Source organism: Thalia democratica, chromosome 3, assembly GCF_965202585.1.
Source record: "Thalia democratica chromosome 3, ktThaDemo2.hap1.1, whole genome shotgun sequence".
NCBI classification, from domain to species: Eukaryota; Metazoa; Chordata; class Thaliacea; order Salpida; family Salpidae; genus Thalia; species Thalia democratica.
In genome coordinates, this window is record NC_139167.1 from 9,993,702 (window position 1) to 10,010,107 (window position 16,406).

At 23.5% G+C, this 16,406-nt stretch overlaps 1 protein-coding gene across 1 annotated transcript; it reads left to right on the forward strand.

The window, feature by feature from the left end:
* The first annotated feature begins 15,565 nt into the window (after positions 1-15,565).
* LOC145832080 (uncharacterized) lies at positions 15,566-16,183 on the forward strand. Its single transcript, XM_082939440.1, has one exon. It carries the CDS (start codon positions 15,566-15,568, stop codon positions 16,181-16,183), a length of 618 nt encoding a protein of 205 aa, XP_082795566.1.
* Positions 16,184-16,406: the final 223 nt, after the last annotated feature.

Here is a 16,406-nt window from a genome sequence, read left to right on the forward strand (position 1 = left end):
TAAATATAAATTTTTTAGCACACAAACATCAGCACATTCGGTTTAATTCTATATCTTTAGTTAAGACTGTTGGCGAAACTTAATACACTACGTATGTTTGTAACTTTTATGTCGTATTCTTAATTAGATTTAATTTATTAGAGTTTATCCTAGCTAAACTCTTATTAATAAATTCCATTTAAAAACTACAGTTATTTAGTTTTTAGTAACAAAGTGTAATTATAGGTTATATTGTTTATGTGAGGCTGATAGATTAATAGTATTGATTTTATTTATAACTAGCATACACAACAATAACAAGTTACTGCCACATATGTGGGCTCAAAATTTTTTGTGTTGTGCTTAAATTGTGTTCCTGCTATTTCGATCATATATTTACAATCACAAAAGATACTTTAGTGGTAATACTAAGCGACGTCACTAAGAAATTAATTGAGAAAATGATATTTATTTTTTGAATTTTCATAATTTGCATTTGAAGTAAATTTAGGGTAACTAAAATAAAGTCTTTTTAGTTGCCAGTTACTTAAAACAAAATATTGGTAACTGTTTATTAATTTTGATAAAGAACTTTTTTTGTAGTTTGTAAACAAAATACTTTGTTATTTTGAGCCGTAACTAAATCTCTATAACTTTAATTTATTGTTCTAATTTTTTTTTTTTTGATTTTCGCATTACAGTATTTTACTCTCTATTAGTTTTAAAAGTTCTAAAGTGAAATAAATTTTTCAAAGCAAACAAATTTTAATTTTTCAATGTAAATCAAACTTCAAAAAACTTAAATTAACTCAATTATTTATATATTACGCACTTTACATGTCAACATAAGTTATTTTATTTAATCTAAACACTATGCTATCAATAAAGGAAATATATGTGCTATTAAACCTAAATTTACATTTTTTCTATTTCAAACTGAAAATTACATTAAGTTAAAAAAAAAATTCTCACATACAGTTACTATGATGATTCAATAGCTTCAAACTCAGAATGTAAAAACAGTAATAACATTTTATTTCTTGACCACGAGTCAAATACATTTTAAAATATTTTCATCAAAGGAGCTGGTGTGGTGAAAATTTTTTTGACAGCTATTAAAAACTTTCATACAGTATAAACGTATTTTGATATTATCATTTTATGTGAAATAGTCGTACTTAAAAAAATATCGATATTTTATAACTTTAAATTGAAACACTTTAAATATTTATTTTTTAATCTATCTAATAAGTAAAAATATATATGCTAAATGTATAAACTTTATTCGCAGTTTATGGTTTATAGGGTCTTTAAAAGTGTAACTCTAAATAAACTTTTTTTTTTTTTTGTATTCATTTGTTTTGTAACATCAGGGACTTTAATGACTTTAAAGTTATTTATTTTTCAATATAAAATTTGCTTTTTTATACAAAAATTGGTTTTAAAATTTTTTTAATTTATTTAAAAAAATATGAGAATTATATAAATTTTTGCAGAATAAATAAAAGTCAGTGTTTGTATGCTTTGTAAACTTTTTTTTATACTTAATTGTAACGTTTATTGTAATAAAAAGTTTTAACAATTTTGGAAAAGTACATGTTTTCCTTTTTTCTTTTTGAAGATTTAATTTTTCTGTAACCCAAAATTTTAATCGTATCTTAAACAGATATTTTAAAACAATATGTGTGTTAGAAACTGTGTATAAATCTAATAAAACGTTCAAGTCAAATTAAACTATATATAGAATAAGCTGAAACTTAATAAAACTTCAAATTTTAAGAATATACAAAAAAAGCAATGAATAAAATAAAGTAATAAAAAAATATAGTTCAGAATATTTAATTACGTCATGTGCTTTATGTCATAAATTATATTCTAAATTTTGTTTAAAAATTATAATAAAATACTAAGTCAGTTAAGTAACTAAATTGGCAAAATATTTACATCACAAAAGAGGAGTTTATGTTTAACTAAATTTATATTCTAGTAAAATTGTGCAGTTGTGTTTGAATATTATTTAAATCTATTGCATGAACATTTACTATTTTAGCAACATAACACACATGTATTTAAAGCTTTTTTATATTAGGAATTTATACGACATAGCACTGTAGTAAAACCGAATAAAAACATTCAAATGTAATGATCTTGAAAAGAAAATCATATACTACTCTAAAACCAAACTGAATAATGAAATTGTAAAATTACTTAGGTTTTTCTCTTTATTAATGTCCCTTTTAAAGTAAATACTATTTTGAATCATTAGAAATAAATTATTTTTCGACAACTTGTCTTAACGATGTTGGCTGTTGAAACAAAATGTCTTCATAAATGTAAATTTTCGTTACTATTTATATGTATTAAATTGTTATAATATTAAATTGAAGACTTCAATTACTTAATTTTAAAAGTCTTATTTATAGAAGAAAAAACTTAAAATTGTGTTAGTAGGTTTTAATTTTATGCAGTAACTTAAGACTTATGTATTTAAATCTAAGGTTTACGCTTTTTCACATTTTATTTTACAGAAAGCATAGAATAATTGAACACTTTAGTTAGTCATTTTGTTATGACTTACAAATGAAATTAGTAAAATTGATTTTAATTATTGTTTACAGCTAAGTATTTATATACATTATCAAGGTTTTTAGTTTTATCGAAGCTTTATATGACGTCATTTGATGTTAAAGAAAAGAAATCTATCGTATACAAAATAAAATTACTAATCTTTAAAAGCAAATCTTGTTTATTTTACGTACTAAAAATTAAAAATATTCATAACTGTACCTATATATTAAAGTATCCAACTTTGTTTTTCTGTCACCATAAATAAATATATCTAAATAATTTATAGAATCAGATAAACGTCAAGAAAAATGTTTATCCTTTTATTTAAATCGATTATGTTTTACTAAACCATAAAGTTATCTATTATTATAATAATTTTATTGATTACATAAAAATACAGAACCGTCAGAATGTTATGTGTACAATAATTTATTTTAAACTTAAAAAACATCTTAAATAACTGTAAGTTGAAACACTTATTATATTATACGTTTTTTATGTTACATCATTTAAGGCGGGCTTGCATTTAGTTTAGTTTTAGTCAGATATTCACAGTGAGTTTGAAAATTTCAAACAAACAATCTTTATACTTTTAAATCGTATTTCAACGTATTTGTAAAAACAAGATTTTTTTTAAAATATTTTTTTTAATTATAATTACAAAAATTTATTTAATCATTACAGGTGAATTATTTTTGTTACCACATTGATATTATAGGTTATGTAGTGTTTAAAAGAGAGACGTATCAGCAGGGACGTAGCTAGCTCAAAAATGTTACAAATCTGCAAAAAAGACTCAGGAATAACTTGTGATGATGTCATAGCTCTTGACCTCCTATATTGCAACTTTTATGAACTTATAAAACCTTTCATTTAAATTTAAATTTTTAATCAGAATATAATTTAATAGTATTACTGAGTGGCCTAAAATATGTAACTTTGAAAACAGTTTCCCCAATTTGCAAAACATTTTCAAAAACTGTTGCTTTTATTAGATAAAAATCATAAACTTTAGGAGTAAACAAAAAAACAAAAGAGATATGAAATAAAAACTTAACAACATTAGATAAAGTTCAGATGTACAAATACTTTAGTTTTTTCAATAATAATTCATAAAGAAATGAAGAGTACACGTCATTGTAAATGTAATTTTTTGCATTAGCAGCATTAATATTTAACTCTAAAGAAAGAATGAAACATTTTCTTACTGAAAAAAAAAATTTAAATAAAAGCTGTAAAAAAGAATCAAACTTTTTTTTACAAAACAAATTTTTAAAATCATTTTTAACTTTTAAGGTAAAACAAATTATAATGTAAAGTTTTACATTGTATGTATGTTTCAATTGTTTTTTAGTTTGAATGTTACACTGACGTCATAAAAAAATTGCAGCAAAACTATATTTTTACTCAAAACAATTTGCTGCACATAAATTTGTACAGTCTGCTGGTTGTTTAAGGCAATATTTTAAGCTACTAAAATGTGGCTAATGAATAAAATTATGACTAAAAAGTGAACCAAATTTTGTAAAAACTATTATGTTAGGTTGAACAAAAAGGATAAAACATATATAAACACCAGTGGCGTAGCGTGGTATTTTGGTTGGGGGTGCGCAAATTTTTTTCTCAAAAAATCCTCTAAATTAAAACTTTTGTAATTAGCTATAAAATAACTTTTTTTAAGTAATATAATTGAAATAAATTTATTAAGTAAAATAAGTTCGTTAACTGTTTTAAAAAGTATTTATATATTACAAAATTAAACAATTAAATAAAAGTAAACATTTCTTTAGAATTACTTATGTTTGCAAAAATGTAAACTTAATAAATAAAAATTGTTTTTATTACTTATAGTAAACTTAATATCTTTAAAAATTAATATATTCAATATAACGAAAATATCTGTTTTATTTACGAAAAAATATTAGTCTCTTTAATATACAATACAACAGTGATAACAACACCTCATTGCTTATAATTTTAATAAAGTTACACAGAAGTTAAAATAGACCAACTTTATAACTGTTATTACAATTTATTACAACTTTGTAAAATAGTTAAAAGTTTACTTTTAAAATTAATTCATTTGATTGTATTTGTTTAAAATAAAAATCACAAACAAAGTTTATTTCTCATAGGCCGACACGCTTATCTTGTATGTTTACATAAATAAAGTTCAGAAAACTAGCAGTAGTCTAAACAATGTAGCATAAAAGAAAATTTGTAAAATTGTTTAATTTTTCTTTAAGCGTGACGTATTTTTGTAAACTTTTTGTAGAAAAATAATCTGCCATAAGGTTATACTCCAGCGATGCGCTATAATAATTGCGTTACTTTTTGAGTATACATTCTTATGAAGTTAATGAACTTACAAATTTTTTCCTTTTGGAGTTTTTCATCAACATCGGTGCGCATTTGCAATTACGCACCGAATCAGTATATTGAGTAATAACATATACTTTCCTAACGTGTCACTATTTGGTATACAAAATTTCGTTTAACTTTTAAATACAAGATAAACATAATTGAAAAAAGGCAAATTAAGCAGAAAAAATAAACTATAAAGGATAAAGATACTATATTCTTTTTTTTACATTTTTTTTTGGGTGGCACGCATGCGCCAGTGTCCCTCCCCACGCTACGCCTCTGATACAAACTAGTTTTATAAACATTTGTTTCAAAATGTTTTGTTTCTCACCATCAGTAATAAATAATTTACCACACGTCCTAAATAAACAGTATCTGAGACAACGTACGACCGGTTTTGTTCTTATCATTCTTAGTTAAATTTTAACTAAAAATAAATATTAAGGTAAAGCTAAGGGACTGTTTGAGAAACATGTTATTTAAGTTTTTTTTATATTTAGAAGAAATCTTTGAGTTTAATCTTTATAACTTTAATTTACTATTTTTTTATATCATCACTTTTAGTGACTTAAAATTTGCATTAATATTTGCTTGTTAAGTTACAGTATACTTTTGATTTATATATTAAAATATAAATTAAAAACTTGTTGGATATTTATACTTGCGTAATTGTGCGTCATTGCGATTAATTGACAAATATTTTTTAAGTCTTTCTATTTAATAAAATCGTTATTTATATTTTGATTTTCTTAATTAGGTTTATTTTAATTTATCGTAGAACAAATATCATCTTTTACTTAGCATTTTTTTTACAACCATAAACTTCGAAGAAGCTTCGACTAACATTATAGAATAAAAATACCTATAAACTTTGTAAAAGATAAAAATATTAGTTGGTTAGTTATTCAATTGAATAGCAAAATAGAACAACTAACTTTGAAATATTTTTACAATACAAAACATTAATACAAATAAATTTCTGGCATAAAAAATGTTTGAATTATTGTTTTAAATAATTTAAGTAAACAACTATATTTGTACTAAACGTTTAGCATCTGAATAAAAATTTATATTTTATTTATAAACATTTCCAAAGTTATTTGTAATTATGTCTAAGATTTTTAAATTTATATAGATTATAGGTAGCAAAATTCAAGTTAACAGTTTTAGTTGTTCTATTAATTTAATTTAATTATAATAAAGATTTGTAATACATAGTTTATGAATTAAAATAATTTAAATATTGCAAATTAATGCGCTTAATAAAAATAATTTTATTTTAAGCAAACACATGAAGTTACCATATAAAGATTATATTGAACAAATATTTTTTATTAGCTTCATTTCATCGTTTTTATTTACACGACAAATAAATCTACTATTAATTCATAAAATCACGAAACTCTTAATTAACTATTTATGATTAGGTTTTTAATAAATTTAATTAAATGACTGCTTGATCGTTTTCAAAGTTAAAAAGTAAATTAAGCTAAAAAAAATTTGTATAACATTATTCAGTCATAAATTGAAAAATAAGAATTAATAATTAATTTTTTTTTTTAATTTTGAGTGAAGTAAAAGTCGATAACAAAACCATATTTCGTACTATTTGGCCTTATTCCGGGATAAGAAATTCTAGAATATGGCTTAAAAGTACAAAATATTTACAGTTTGAATAAAAAAGTGTTGTACAGAATTTATTCACTAATATATTTGAATATAAAAAAAAAGTAATAATTTTTGAAATTCGAGCTAAGTAAAGATTGATAAAAAACCTCATTTTTTTTCTAAAGCCCCAACTCTAAAAGTCAAGCCCCAATCCAATGTATTTTTTTGAAGCCCCACACTCTATGTGAAGTTAGTTTGGTAATGTTTTTCAAGAATTTTAAGTTAATGTCTAAACTTTAATTCCAATTATTTTCCTTATCTTTATAGGTAATTTGAAATGTTTCTTTTATTCTAGAGAACGGTCCTTTGTGTTTAATTAAAAAAATCCATTTAATTTGGGCTCAACTTTTAGTTTGGGACCCTTAGAAAAAATAGTTTTTTTATCAATGTTTATTTAGCTCGAATTTAAAAGTAATACAAAAATAAGGGTTGTTATTTTTTATTATTCGTATTTATTAGTGAATAAATTCTGTACAACACTTTTTTTCCAACTGTTAATATTTTGTACTATTTAGCCTTATTCTAAGATTTCTAATTCCATAAGTTTTATTATAGATTTATACTTAGCTCGAATTAAAAAAATAGATAAATTATTTTTCTTTATATGTTAATAATGTTAAACAATTTTTTTTATTCATCTGTTACTATTTTATTTGACCTTATTTTGGAATTAGGAAATCTAGAATAATGCTAAATAGTACAGAATATTAACAACTAAATAAAAAAAAAGTATTGTACAGAATTTATTCACTAATAAGATTTGAATATTAAAAAAAAAAATATTTTTATTATAATCTTTTTTTAAAATTCAGGTTAAGTAACAATTTAATAAAAAAATATAACAACATAAATTTTATAAAACAAAAGTTAAAATATCCGTTCAAAATTAGCCTAAACACATCATATATCAGCTAACTAAGTAGTAAATATAACAGCAAACTTTTATACAATACACATATGATTGTATAAATATAAAGTCTTAGAAATATTCTTTTGTGATTGTTTATGAATTTCTAAATGCTTATTCCTGTGTGAACTTTGTGTAAATTTTCTTTCAAATACATCAACCTCCAAAAGGTCTATCTCATCTGTGAGTTCTGATGTGAACATTAAAACTTGATTTCAGTGAAAACTTTTTCTCGCAAACTTCACATTGATGAGGTTTTTCTTAAGTGTGAGTTATAATGTGTTGTTTCACATGACGTTTTCGAGCAAACTTCTTCTGACAGATTTAACATTGAAAATCTTTCTTACCTGTATGTATCAACATGTGTTTAGTCAAGTTACTCTTCTGAGTAAACAATTTATCGTATTGTTCACATTTGAATGGTTTATCAGTATGTACAACTGCATGTTGCTTTCTAGCAAACCATCTTTTACAAACATCACACTGGTAAATCTTCAAACCAGAATGAGTTGGCTGATTTGTTTTCAAATGAGTTTTCTGTGTAAAACTCTTATTACAAACATCACAGTTATAAAGTTTTTTTTTCCAGTATGAACTCTTTTGTGAACAACCAATACTGATTTCAATTTAAAACAATTTCCACAACTTACACAAACATGCTTTTTACCATCAGCTGACATTTATTTAGATAAGTAAGGTTCAACAATTCAACATCTCGAAATTCTTGTTATTCTAGTAGCTTATTAAAATGTTAAATAAAAAAAGTTTTAATTAATAATTAGGTATAAAAATAAATCCACTTTGTAATTTAATCCGAATTCAAATCAAATAATTTTCAAAATTTATTTTTATTGACCAAAAAGTACAATTAAGCTACAAACTGTGTTCAAAAATCTGGAATTGAAATTAATCATAAAGTTTTATAAGTTTTAAGTCATAACTATTTATAAAAAAAATAAAGTTTGTGAGTAAACGGAAGTAGGAAAAATAATACCATTATTTCTCTTTTTTATTTGCTTTTTTTTTGCGACTTAACTCAAGTTAAATACAACAAAATTGTAAACCTTTCTAAAAATTCAAAGAACTTTTGATTTTTTCTTTTTATGAGACTATGTTTTAAATAAAAGCTTTTAAAGTTTTTAGTCATTTTATAAGTAAAAAAAATTTAACACTTTATACTAACATTAAAAAATGAAAAAAAAATGGACACAGGAAAAGATTTAAAAAATTTAAAACAAAAACTAAATTAAATATCTTACCTTCTCAACTATTTTTTTAACCTTTAGAATTTATTTAAAACGTATACATAATTTATTAAAACTATCCTATCTAGTGAGGTCATTAACAAAAATTAAAAAGTTTATTGATAATCGTGTGCTTCCTTAAATCTGAATTAAGCAATCTGCATTTTTTTTTTAGTTTTTCTCAACAACTCCTAATTAACGTTTTTTAATTTTTATAGCTTGTCTCATATTTCTAATTTAATCTTTTAGGATGCTTTACTTTTATTACAGATAAAGAATTGCTATAGTGCTCAATAAAATTTCGTTTTTTTACTGCATCAAAGAGTTGATAAAATTTTATAAATAAAAAAGAATATTTTTAAAACTTAATTATCAATTCAAGCTGACTTATAACAGTTTTGTCATATAATAATTTTTGCTATAAACCTAACTCACTGTTGATAAACTTCGTTATTTTTAAATTATTTGAACTTTATTTTAAACAGAATTGCCTAACAAACAGACTTGTTTTAAACTTTAAGAAACTCAAATAAAAGGTTTAACCTGTTTATGACATTTTAAAAAACTGAGGTTTGTTTTTAACTTCTATTTCAAATACTTTGAATACTTTGAATTTTTCAGAATAGACTTTAATATTGTAATGTAGTATGATATTTGTAGTTATTTCTAGTCTACTTACATACTCATACTATATACTTTTTTATAATTATGATATTTTATTTAGGTGATTAAGCTGGATTAACCAAGAGTTTTTAACTTGTCTAATTTTTAATAAACTTAGACTGGCTCGTTATTACTCGGGAATTTTTGCTTTTAAAGTTGCAACTATGTAAAAAAAAAACATTAATTAATGATAAGTATACGAGCATTAGTTGTGCTTAAAAATTATTTTGCACTTTAACAATACAAATAGGTATAAATTTTGTGTTTCTAGTATTATAAAAAAGTTATAAAGTGGTTCATATTATATAAAAAGGTATAAAAGTGACACATAAAATATTAAGATAAACTTATTAAGTGTTTAAGATAGTACATAGATTATTAAAACTTAAGTTTATTAGTCAAAGTAAATTTTAATCAAACATATGAAAAGATATGTATAATTTAAAAAGCATTCTACTTGTAGCTAAAATTCATTCGAAATATATAACTGAATAAAAGTAAATTTTTCTTTAGTGTGACTAAAACTAAAATTACTAGTCTATTTAAATGTATCTAAAACTAAAACTTGTGCCAGCAAATATTTTGGAAACTTTAAATTGGCCAGTGAGCACCAAATGTCTGCCATGGTATAAAATGCAAAGTTTTTAAACTTAATAGTTTTTCGTAAAACTGAAAATCTTAAATAAAAGTAACTATTTTTTGTTTGTTTGTAATATTTAAAACTTGTTGATAAACATTTTTATTTTCGTTAGTATTTTTTTTTTTTGCAAATTTTCCATGACTTTAAGGCTTTTGAAATGTTTAACAGTTAAGTAAAACTTTTTGTTTTGTTTTGAAGGATGTCATTAACAAATAAAGATAACGTTAAAAATAAGAATATTAAGGGAATTTTATCTTAATACAATTGATTGTCATAAACTTTATTTTATTTTATTTCTTTTTTATTTAAGCGATACATAACTTAACCACAGAAACAGCGGTTATATTTACATAATAAATAAAATAATAAAATTTATTAACAAGTAATTTACCGGACTCACTATCCGGGTCCGGATCCGGCAAGATATTGCAATTTTTGTCTGATATCCGGATCTTGATTTAAGAAAAAGGTTCGGATCCGGTTCCGGCCGAGATCCGGCCGATTCGTGTCTAATTAGTAAAAAAGGGCATTCAGAAAAGTATTTTATCAAAAAAAAAAACCCTGTGTACATTAAAAAGAGTCATTTTCGTCAGCTAAAATTAATCACCTGCCTTGATTGGCTCATTTTGTACACGTGACTAATTTACATTTGTTTACACTTAAACTATGAAATAAACATTTAAGAAATATAACCATTTACCTATGTTGTAAAATTAAAAACTTTACTAACAAATTGTCAACCTAACGGCTAGCTGTTCTACTGATTAATAAATATATATTTTTTCAGTTTTTAAATACCTCTTTCTGACTCAGGCTAGTTTAAACTCACTATAGCTAGTTTTTTTTTGACTCAATCAGTGGCAACCCAGCTAGTTTAAAGTTTTTTGGGAATTTTTGAAAACCTTAGGCTGCCTCACGCTAGTTTAGTTTTTTTTATTAAACTCAGGCTAGTTTTAAGGTCCAGATCCGGCCGAATACTGCCATTTTTGTCTGATATCCGGATCTGATCGGATCTTGATATGAAAAAAAAAATCCGGATCCGGTTCTGGTCGGTTCCTAATTTGAAAAAAACTATCTTGAAAAAAAAGTCCAAATCCGGGTCCGGTACATCACTATTGTTAACAAGTTTCATTAAGTTTTTAAATAAAGTGCTTACGTGTATCATCTTACAATAAAAATAATTATAACATTTTGTTTTTACAAGTACAACAGAGAGTTTTTAATCATAATAAAAATTAAAGTTTATTTATTCTACTTGTTACGTTAGTGAATTAAATACTCAAGAAAACTGTTTTTGTTTATCACATTACTGTGACTTTAAAATTAAACAACAACCACACACCTCTTCGGGTGTATTTCATAACAAAAAAAAGTCTTTTTATATAAATAAATTTTTATAAAACTAGCGTTTGCTAAGAAAGCTTTATGACGTCACTAAGTGATTAATAGTTAATTGACTTTTAAAATTTAACCAAACTTCAATTGTGCAATAGTGGTGAAAACTGTTTTTAAAATTGTTATTTTAAATTAGACACTTAATTAGTTCTTACTTCCATAAATTCAACATTATATACTAATGTTGAATTTATGGACCTGGTCTAAACGGAACTGTTTGGTTTTAGTTTATTCATTAAAATCACAGTGGTGTTAAATATCATAACTTTTTGAATCTATCTGAAGTTTAAACTACTGTTAATATTTCTTAGAACTAACAACTTAGTTAGTAAACCATGCAAGAAAAATTTTAAAATAAAACATGTTAAACAACTTGCTTTAAACCATGTGTCAGTAGTTTTTTACAAATAACAGGCAAATTTATATTTTAACTTTTTTGCGGGCCGTAATTATTTCAAATGATTTCTATCATTTAATTTATGATTTGAATTATCTGAATACTGTTTTACTAAAAACATGACAAAATTTTGAATAAACAAACGCTAGTAACGACTATTAGTAAAATTCAAAGCATAAATGAATTTAAAAAACTTTTTGATGCTGAAAATCCATAGCACGTCGCACACTTAATTGCAATTCACTTCTTATTTTATTTCTAGTAGTTTTTTGAAATTTAACTTAAACTATCGACAATAATTCTTAAATACAGTAACCTCTCGGATCTTTACGCACTCGTGACGTTACGCACTCTCGTTTATTTACGCATTTCAGAATTCTAAAAATTCAAAAACAATTTTTTTTTTTATAATTGCACAAATTAGGTTTATAGTACATATTTAAATTAAAATGTGTTTTTAAATGCTAAAACACCTCTCTATATCTTAAGACTTTGTAAATTTATGTTCCTTGACTAATTGATAAACATTTGGTTATACCTTAGTATATCAGAAATTTTGTTAACAATAAGAGATTTAAAATTAAAATTTTGAAATAAATATGACTGTGTTTAATAATGAAAGTATAATGAAATAATGAGAGTTTAAAACACAAAGAAATAATACAGCAGTCTTGCCCTATGTATTAATAAACAGCATTTTATAATTGTAAAGAAATGCTTAATTATAAGTTGAACTTGCTAAATAAAATAGAATTTAAATGTCACATATAAATAAAGATAAAGATAAAATCTACTGATTATTAAAATAGTAAAATTATTTCTACTCGAAATATTATTTTATAGAAATTCAAATCCTTTTTTTGATATATGTATAGTTTTATCTGTTGTTTTCATATTTATAAATAAAGTAAAGAAATATTTAAAAAAGGAAAGTGCCCAGTCTGCTTTTAACTAGAAGCAATACTAAATAACAGCCATTATAGTGAGTATATTTGGTACCTCTCGTTTCTTTACGATCTCTCATATCTTTACGCACTTTTTCTGTGGACACAATGTGTGTAAATAAGCGAGAGGTTACTGTAAGGTGATTTTGAGAAACTTTTTTTACCGATAAAATCTCAGAACACAACAACTTCTTTATTCTTTTTCAAAAAGAATATAATCACAGAATTAGACAGTTTAACTATACATCTTTTTTTTTAGTTCAGAATTATTTGGTAGATGTTAAAGCCTATGAAAAAAAAAAGAAGAATTTTAATTACTTCTCGCAGCTTATCTAGAATAATATGTTTAAAATTAAACATAATATTACTTTAACTATTTATGTAATACATACTGAGTTATTGACATAAAAAAAAACATAAAATATTACAGCTGATGTTAAAAAAAGATATTTTTTATACAGTTTATTTAAATGCTATTTATTTAAACTAACTATAAAAATTATTTTTTGTATTTTTTTATCATTACATATATATGTAACCATAAACTAGTTTATATAAAGTTAAAGTTTTATTTAGACCCTAACAAGTTGGAAATATTTGATTTTAAAATTCCTTTAAATTAGTTATTTCACTTTTTTTATTTTAGTTTCATTTATAGTCTTTTTAAAAAATATACCATCGTATATTTTAAGCAGAGTAAAAAATAACAAATACTAATTGAAAAAAAACTACATAATCTATTCTATTGATGGTAACTACAAAATGGATTTATGTTTTTAAAAATTATTAAAATTTATATAAAAAAATCTGTTTAAAATATTATACTGTAGAAATAATGTTAAACAATGAAGTCTTTGTTATGAATTACTATGAGGTTAACGGTACTATCAAAGTTTACCTGCATTCAAAATCCACTCAATCAAATTCGAGAACCGCTTTTCGATCGAAGGTAAAGGTAGGTATAAGAGTGATAGTTACAAACAAATAAATTATAAATTTAAAAAATGCAAGATTTAAATTAAAAAATTAATAATAAAAAACTAATAAAATTTAAGCAAAAGTTAGAGTATTTGTATTTACCTTCAATTCGTAAATTATTATTTTTATATTGAAAAAGTTCTTGAAGTGTTTCTCTTTTCGTTAGTTTATAATTTGTGATTTTGTCACTGTATCATGATTTAAAATTTGCTACAAAAGCAGCTAACAATCGATATACATTTTATATTTTATTATATACATTTTTAGAAAACCAAGATCTATGTGTAACCTGAATGACGTCACTAAGTGATTTAGAGTTAATTGATAGGAATGAAAATAAAATTCATTAAAGTATTTTATTTAACAAAACTTTGACTTAGCGCTGCTAATGCAAGAATTTTCTAGAGTTTGCTTATATAAAAAATTGTGGAAATATTTTGAAACAATAAATGAAATTCAAATAAATAATTAAATAAATATAACACAATTTTTGCTTTGCATTTGTTAATTTAGTTCAGCTACATTACTACTTTTTAAAATGTTTTTAATTATTTTTTTAAAACATTTCCGATTTAAAAACAGAATTAGGTATGTTTCACAAAAGCTAACATATTCTAGTAATCTTAGGGTTATTTTTAAGCAAGTTGTTCTATTTATCAAATTTTTAGTACTATAAGAAGATTATTTTTATAAAATAGTAAACTAAATTTTTTGTTTCATAGTTATAATTCATTAACTGTTTTTTTAACATATGTTATTTTCGTGATTTTATCAATACTAGACAGTTAGAAAGTAATAAAAAAATAAAAACTTTATGTACAAACTTTTTTTGTTAGGTTTTTTTTAATGTTTGTACAGAAATTAATTCACTTTAGTTAAAAAAATATAAACCAATTTATTAACTGTTATTATAAAACTGTAGATAAATTCAATTAGGTAATTGTTTAATCTTTCGTAATTTTAAAACTAAATCGAGCAATAATAATAGTTTTAAACTTCCAAAAAAAAAAAGGAACAACTTTATTTACAGTTGTAGATCGTGATTAAAGACATAGGTCATAAGCTACATTACATAATAATGTATAGATATTCGTAAAACTTTGCTTTTCTTCATACAAATTAATTGGAAATATTACATCTCATATAAGCCCTCTAAGAAGTTTTATAATATTTAAACCCAGCTTATAATAACTCAATAATAAAAAACATTGTTCTGCTAATTGGCGAAGCAAATTTGCTTTTAATTGCAAAAAACAATAAAGCGTTTAGTTCGTTCATCTGTGTATAACAGTTAGTTTTTAAATTTCAGCTTTAATATCTAAGGATTTAAAGATTTTAATAAATAACTTACACATTGCTTTTATTGATTTGAGAATTGATACTGTAACCCTTAAATAAACTACAAGATGTTCTATTTAATTCAAAATAATTAAAATAAAAAAGTGATAAGCTGTGCTACAACAATTATTTAAAAGTTTAGTTTAGGTTTTGGATTTACTCTAATACACTAAGTACAAATAAAATTTCTATATTTAAAATTATATTGAACATTTAATTGGAGTAATGTAAAAACAATTACTTTAAAATTTAGTTATAAATGTAAAAAAATCTAATTATTTTGTACTGTTTATTGATATTTATACATGTAAAACTATTTGATAAATTGACCAGCAAGGCATATTGTTTAATCTTTCTTAAGCAGCACTATATTTTTAAGAAGTTACTGTTAAGGAAGTTACTGATAAGTTAGCTGATCAAAAAAAAGTGATTGACTCTTTGCAGCATTCACTTGATTTTTTGTATTTAAAGTTTGATGATATGAGGACAGAGAATAAAAAAATCAAGGAGGATGTAAAAACAGTGAAATTGGAAAATGAGAAGTTGACTAAAAAAATGTTTGATATGGAAGAAAATGGCAAGCAAGCAAACATTAAGCTGAATCAGATTAAAAACTGGATGAAAGGCAACAATGTTGAAATACAGGGTGTACCAACTTGTGAAAATGAAAATGTTGAGATTGTTGCAATGAAGGTTTTAAAGAAAGTAGATCCAAGAATAGAGAGACATCAGGTTGGAAAAATTAGGCGCTTGAGGACCATAGATGCTGGAACCAACCAAGAGAAGAAGGAAGGAAAGAGGATGTTTAATCCTATATTAGTTACATTTAAATCTCGAGATCAAAAAATTAAAGTTATGAAAGAAAAAAAGAAGTTAATTAATGCTGATTTGACTGACATAAAGGCTGAAAGGGTTTATCTCAATGAAAACTTGTCAAAAACTAGTAGGAACCTTCTTTATCTTGCTAGGAGGTTTCAAAAAGAAAAAGGTTGGAAATATGCATGGTCATCAAGTGGTACAATTTTGTTGAGAAAGGATGAGAAGTCGAAAGTGAATGTTATCAACTCAGTTGAAGATATTGAAAAACTGCAGAACTAAGAATAATTTATTTGTTTCAAGTTATAAATATACTATTATTATTTTTTTTAATTTGTTTAAATGAGTTCTTTAAAACTGAAGTTAGATAGATTAGTTGATGTAAAATCTGTTTGTAGTGTATGTCAAAAAGATTTTGAATATCCAAAAACTAATTCTATTTGTTGTGATAGTTGTGAAAAATGGTTCCATTTAAGTTGTTGTGGAATATCTGAACATGAGTTTA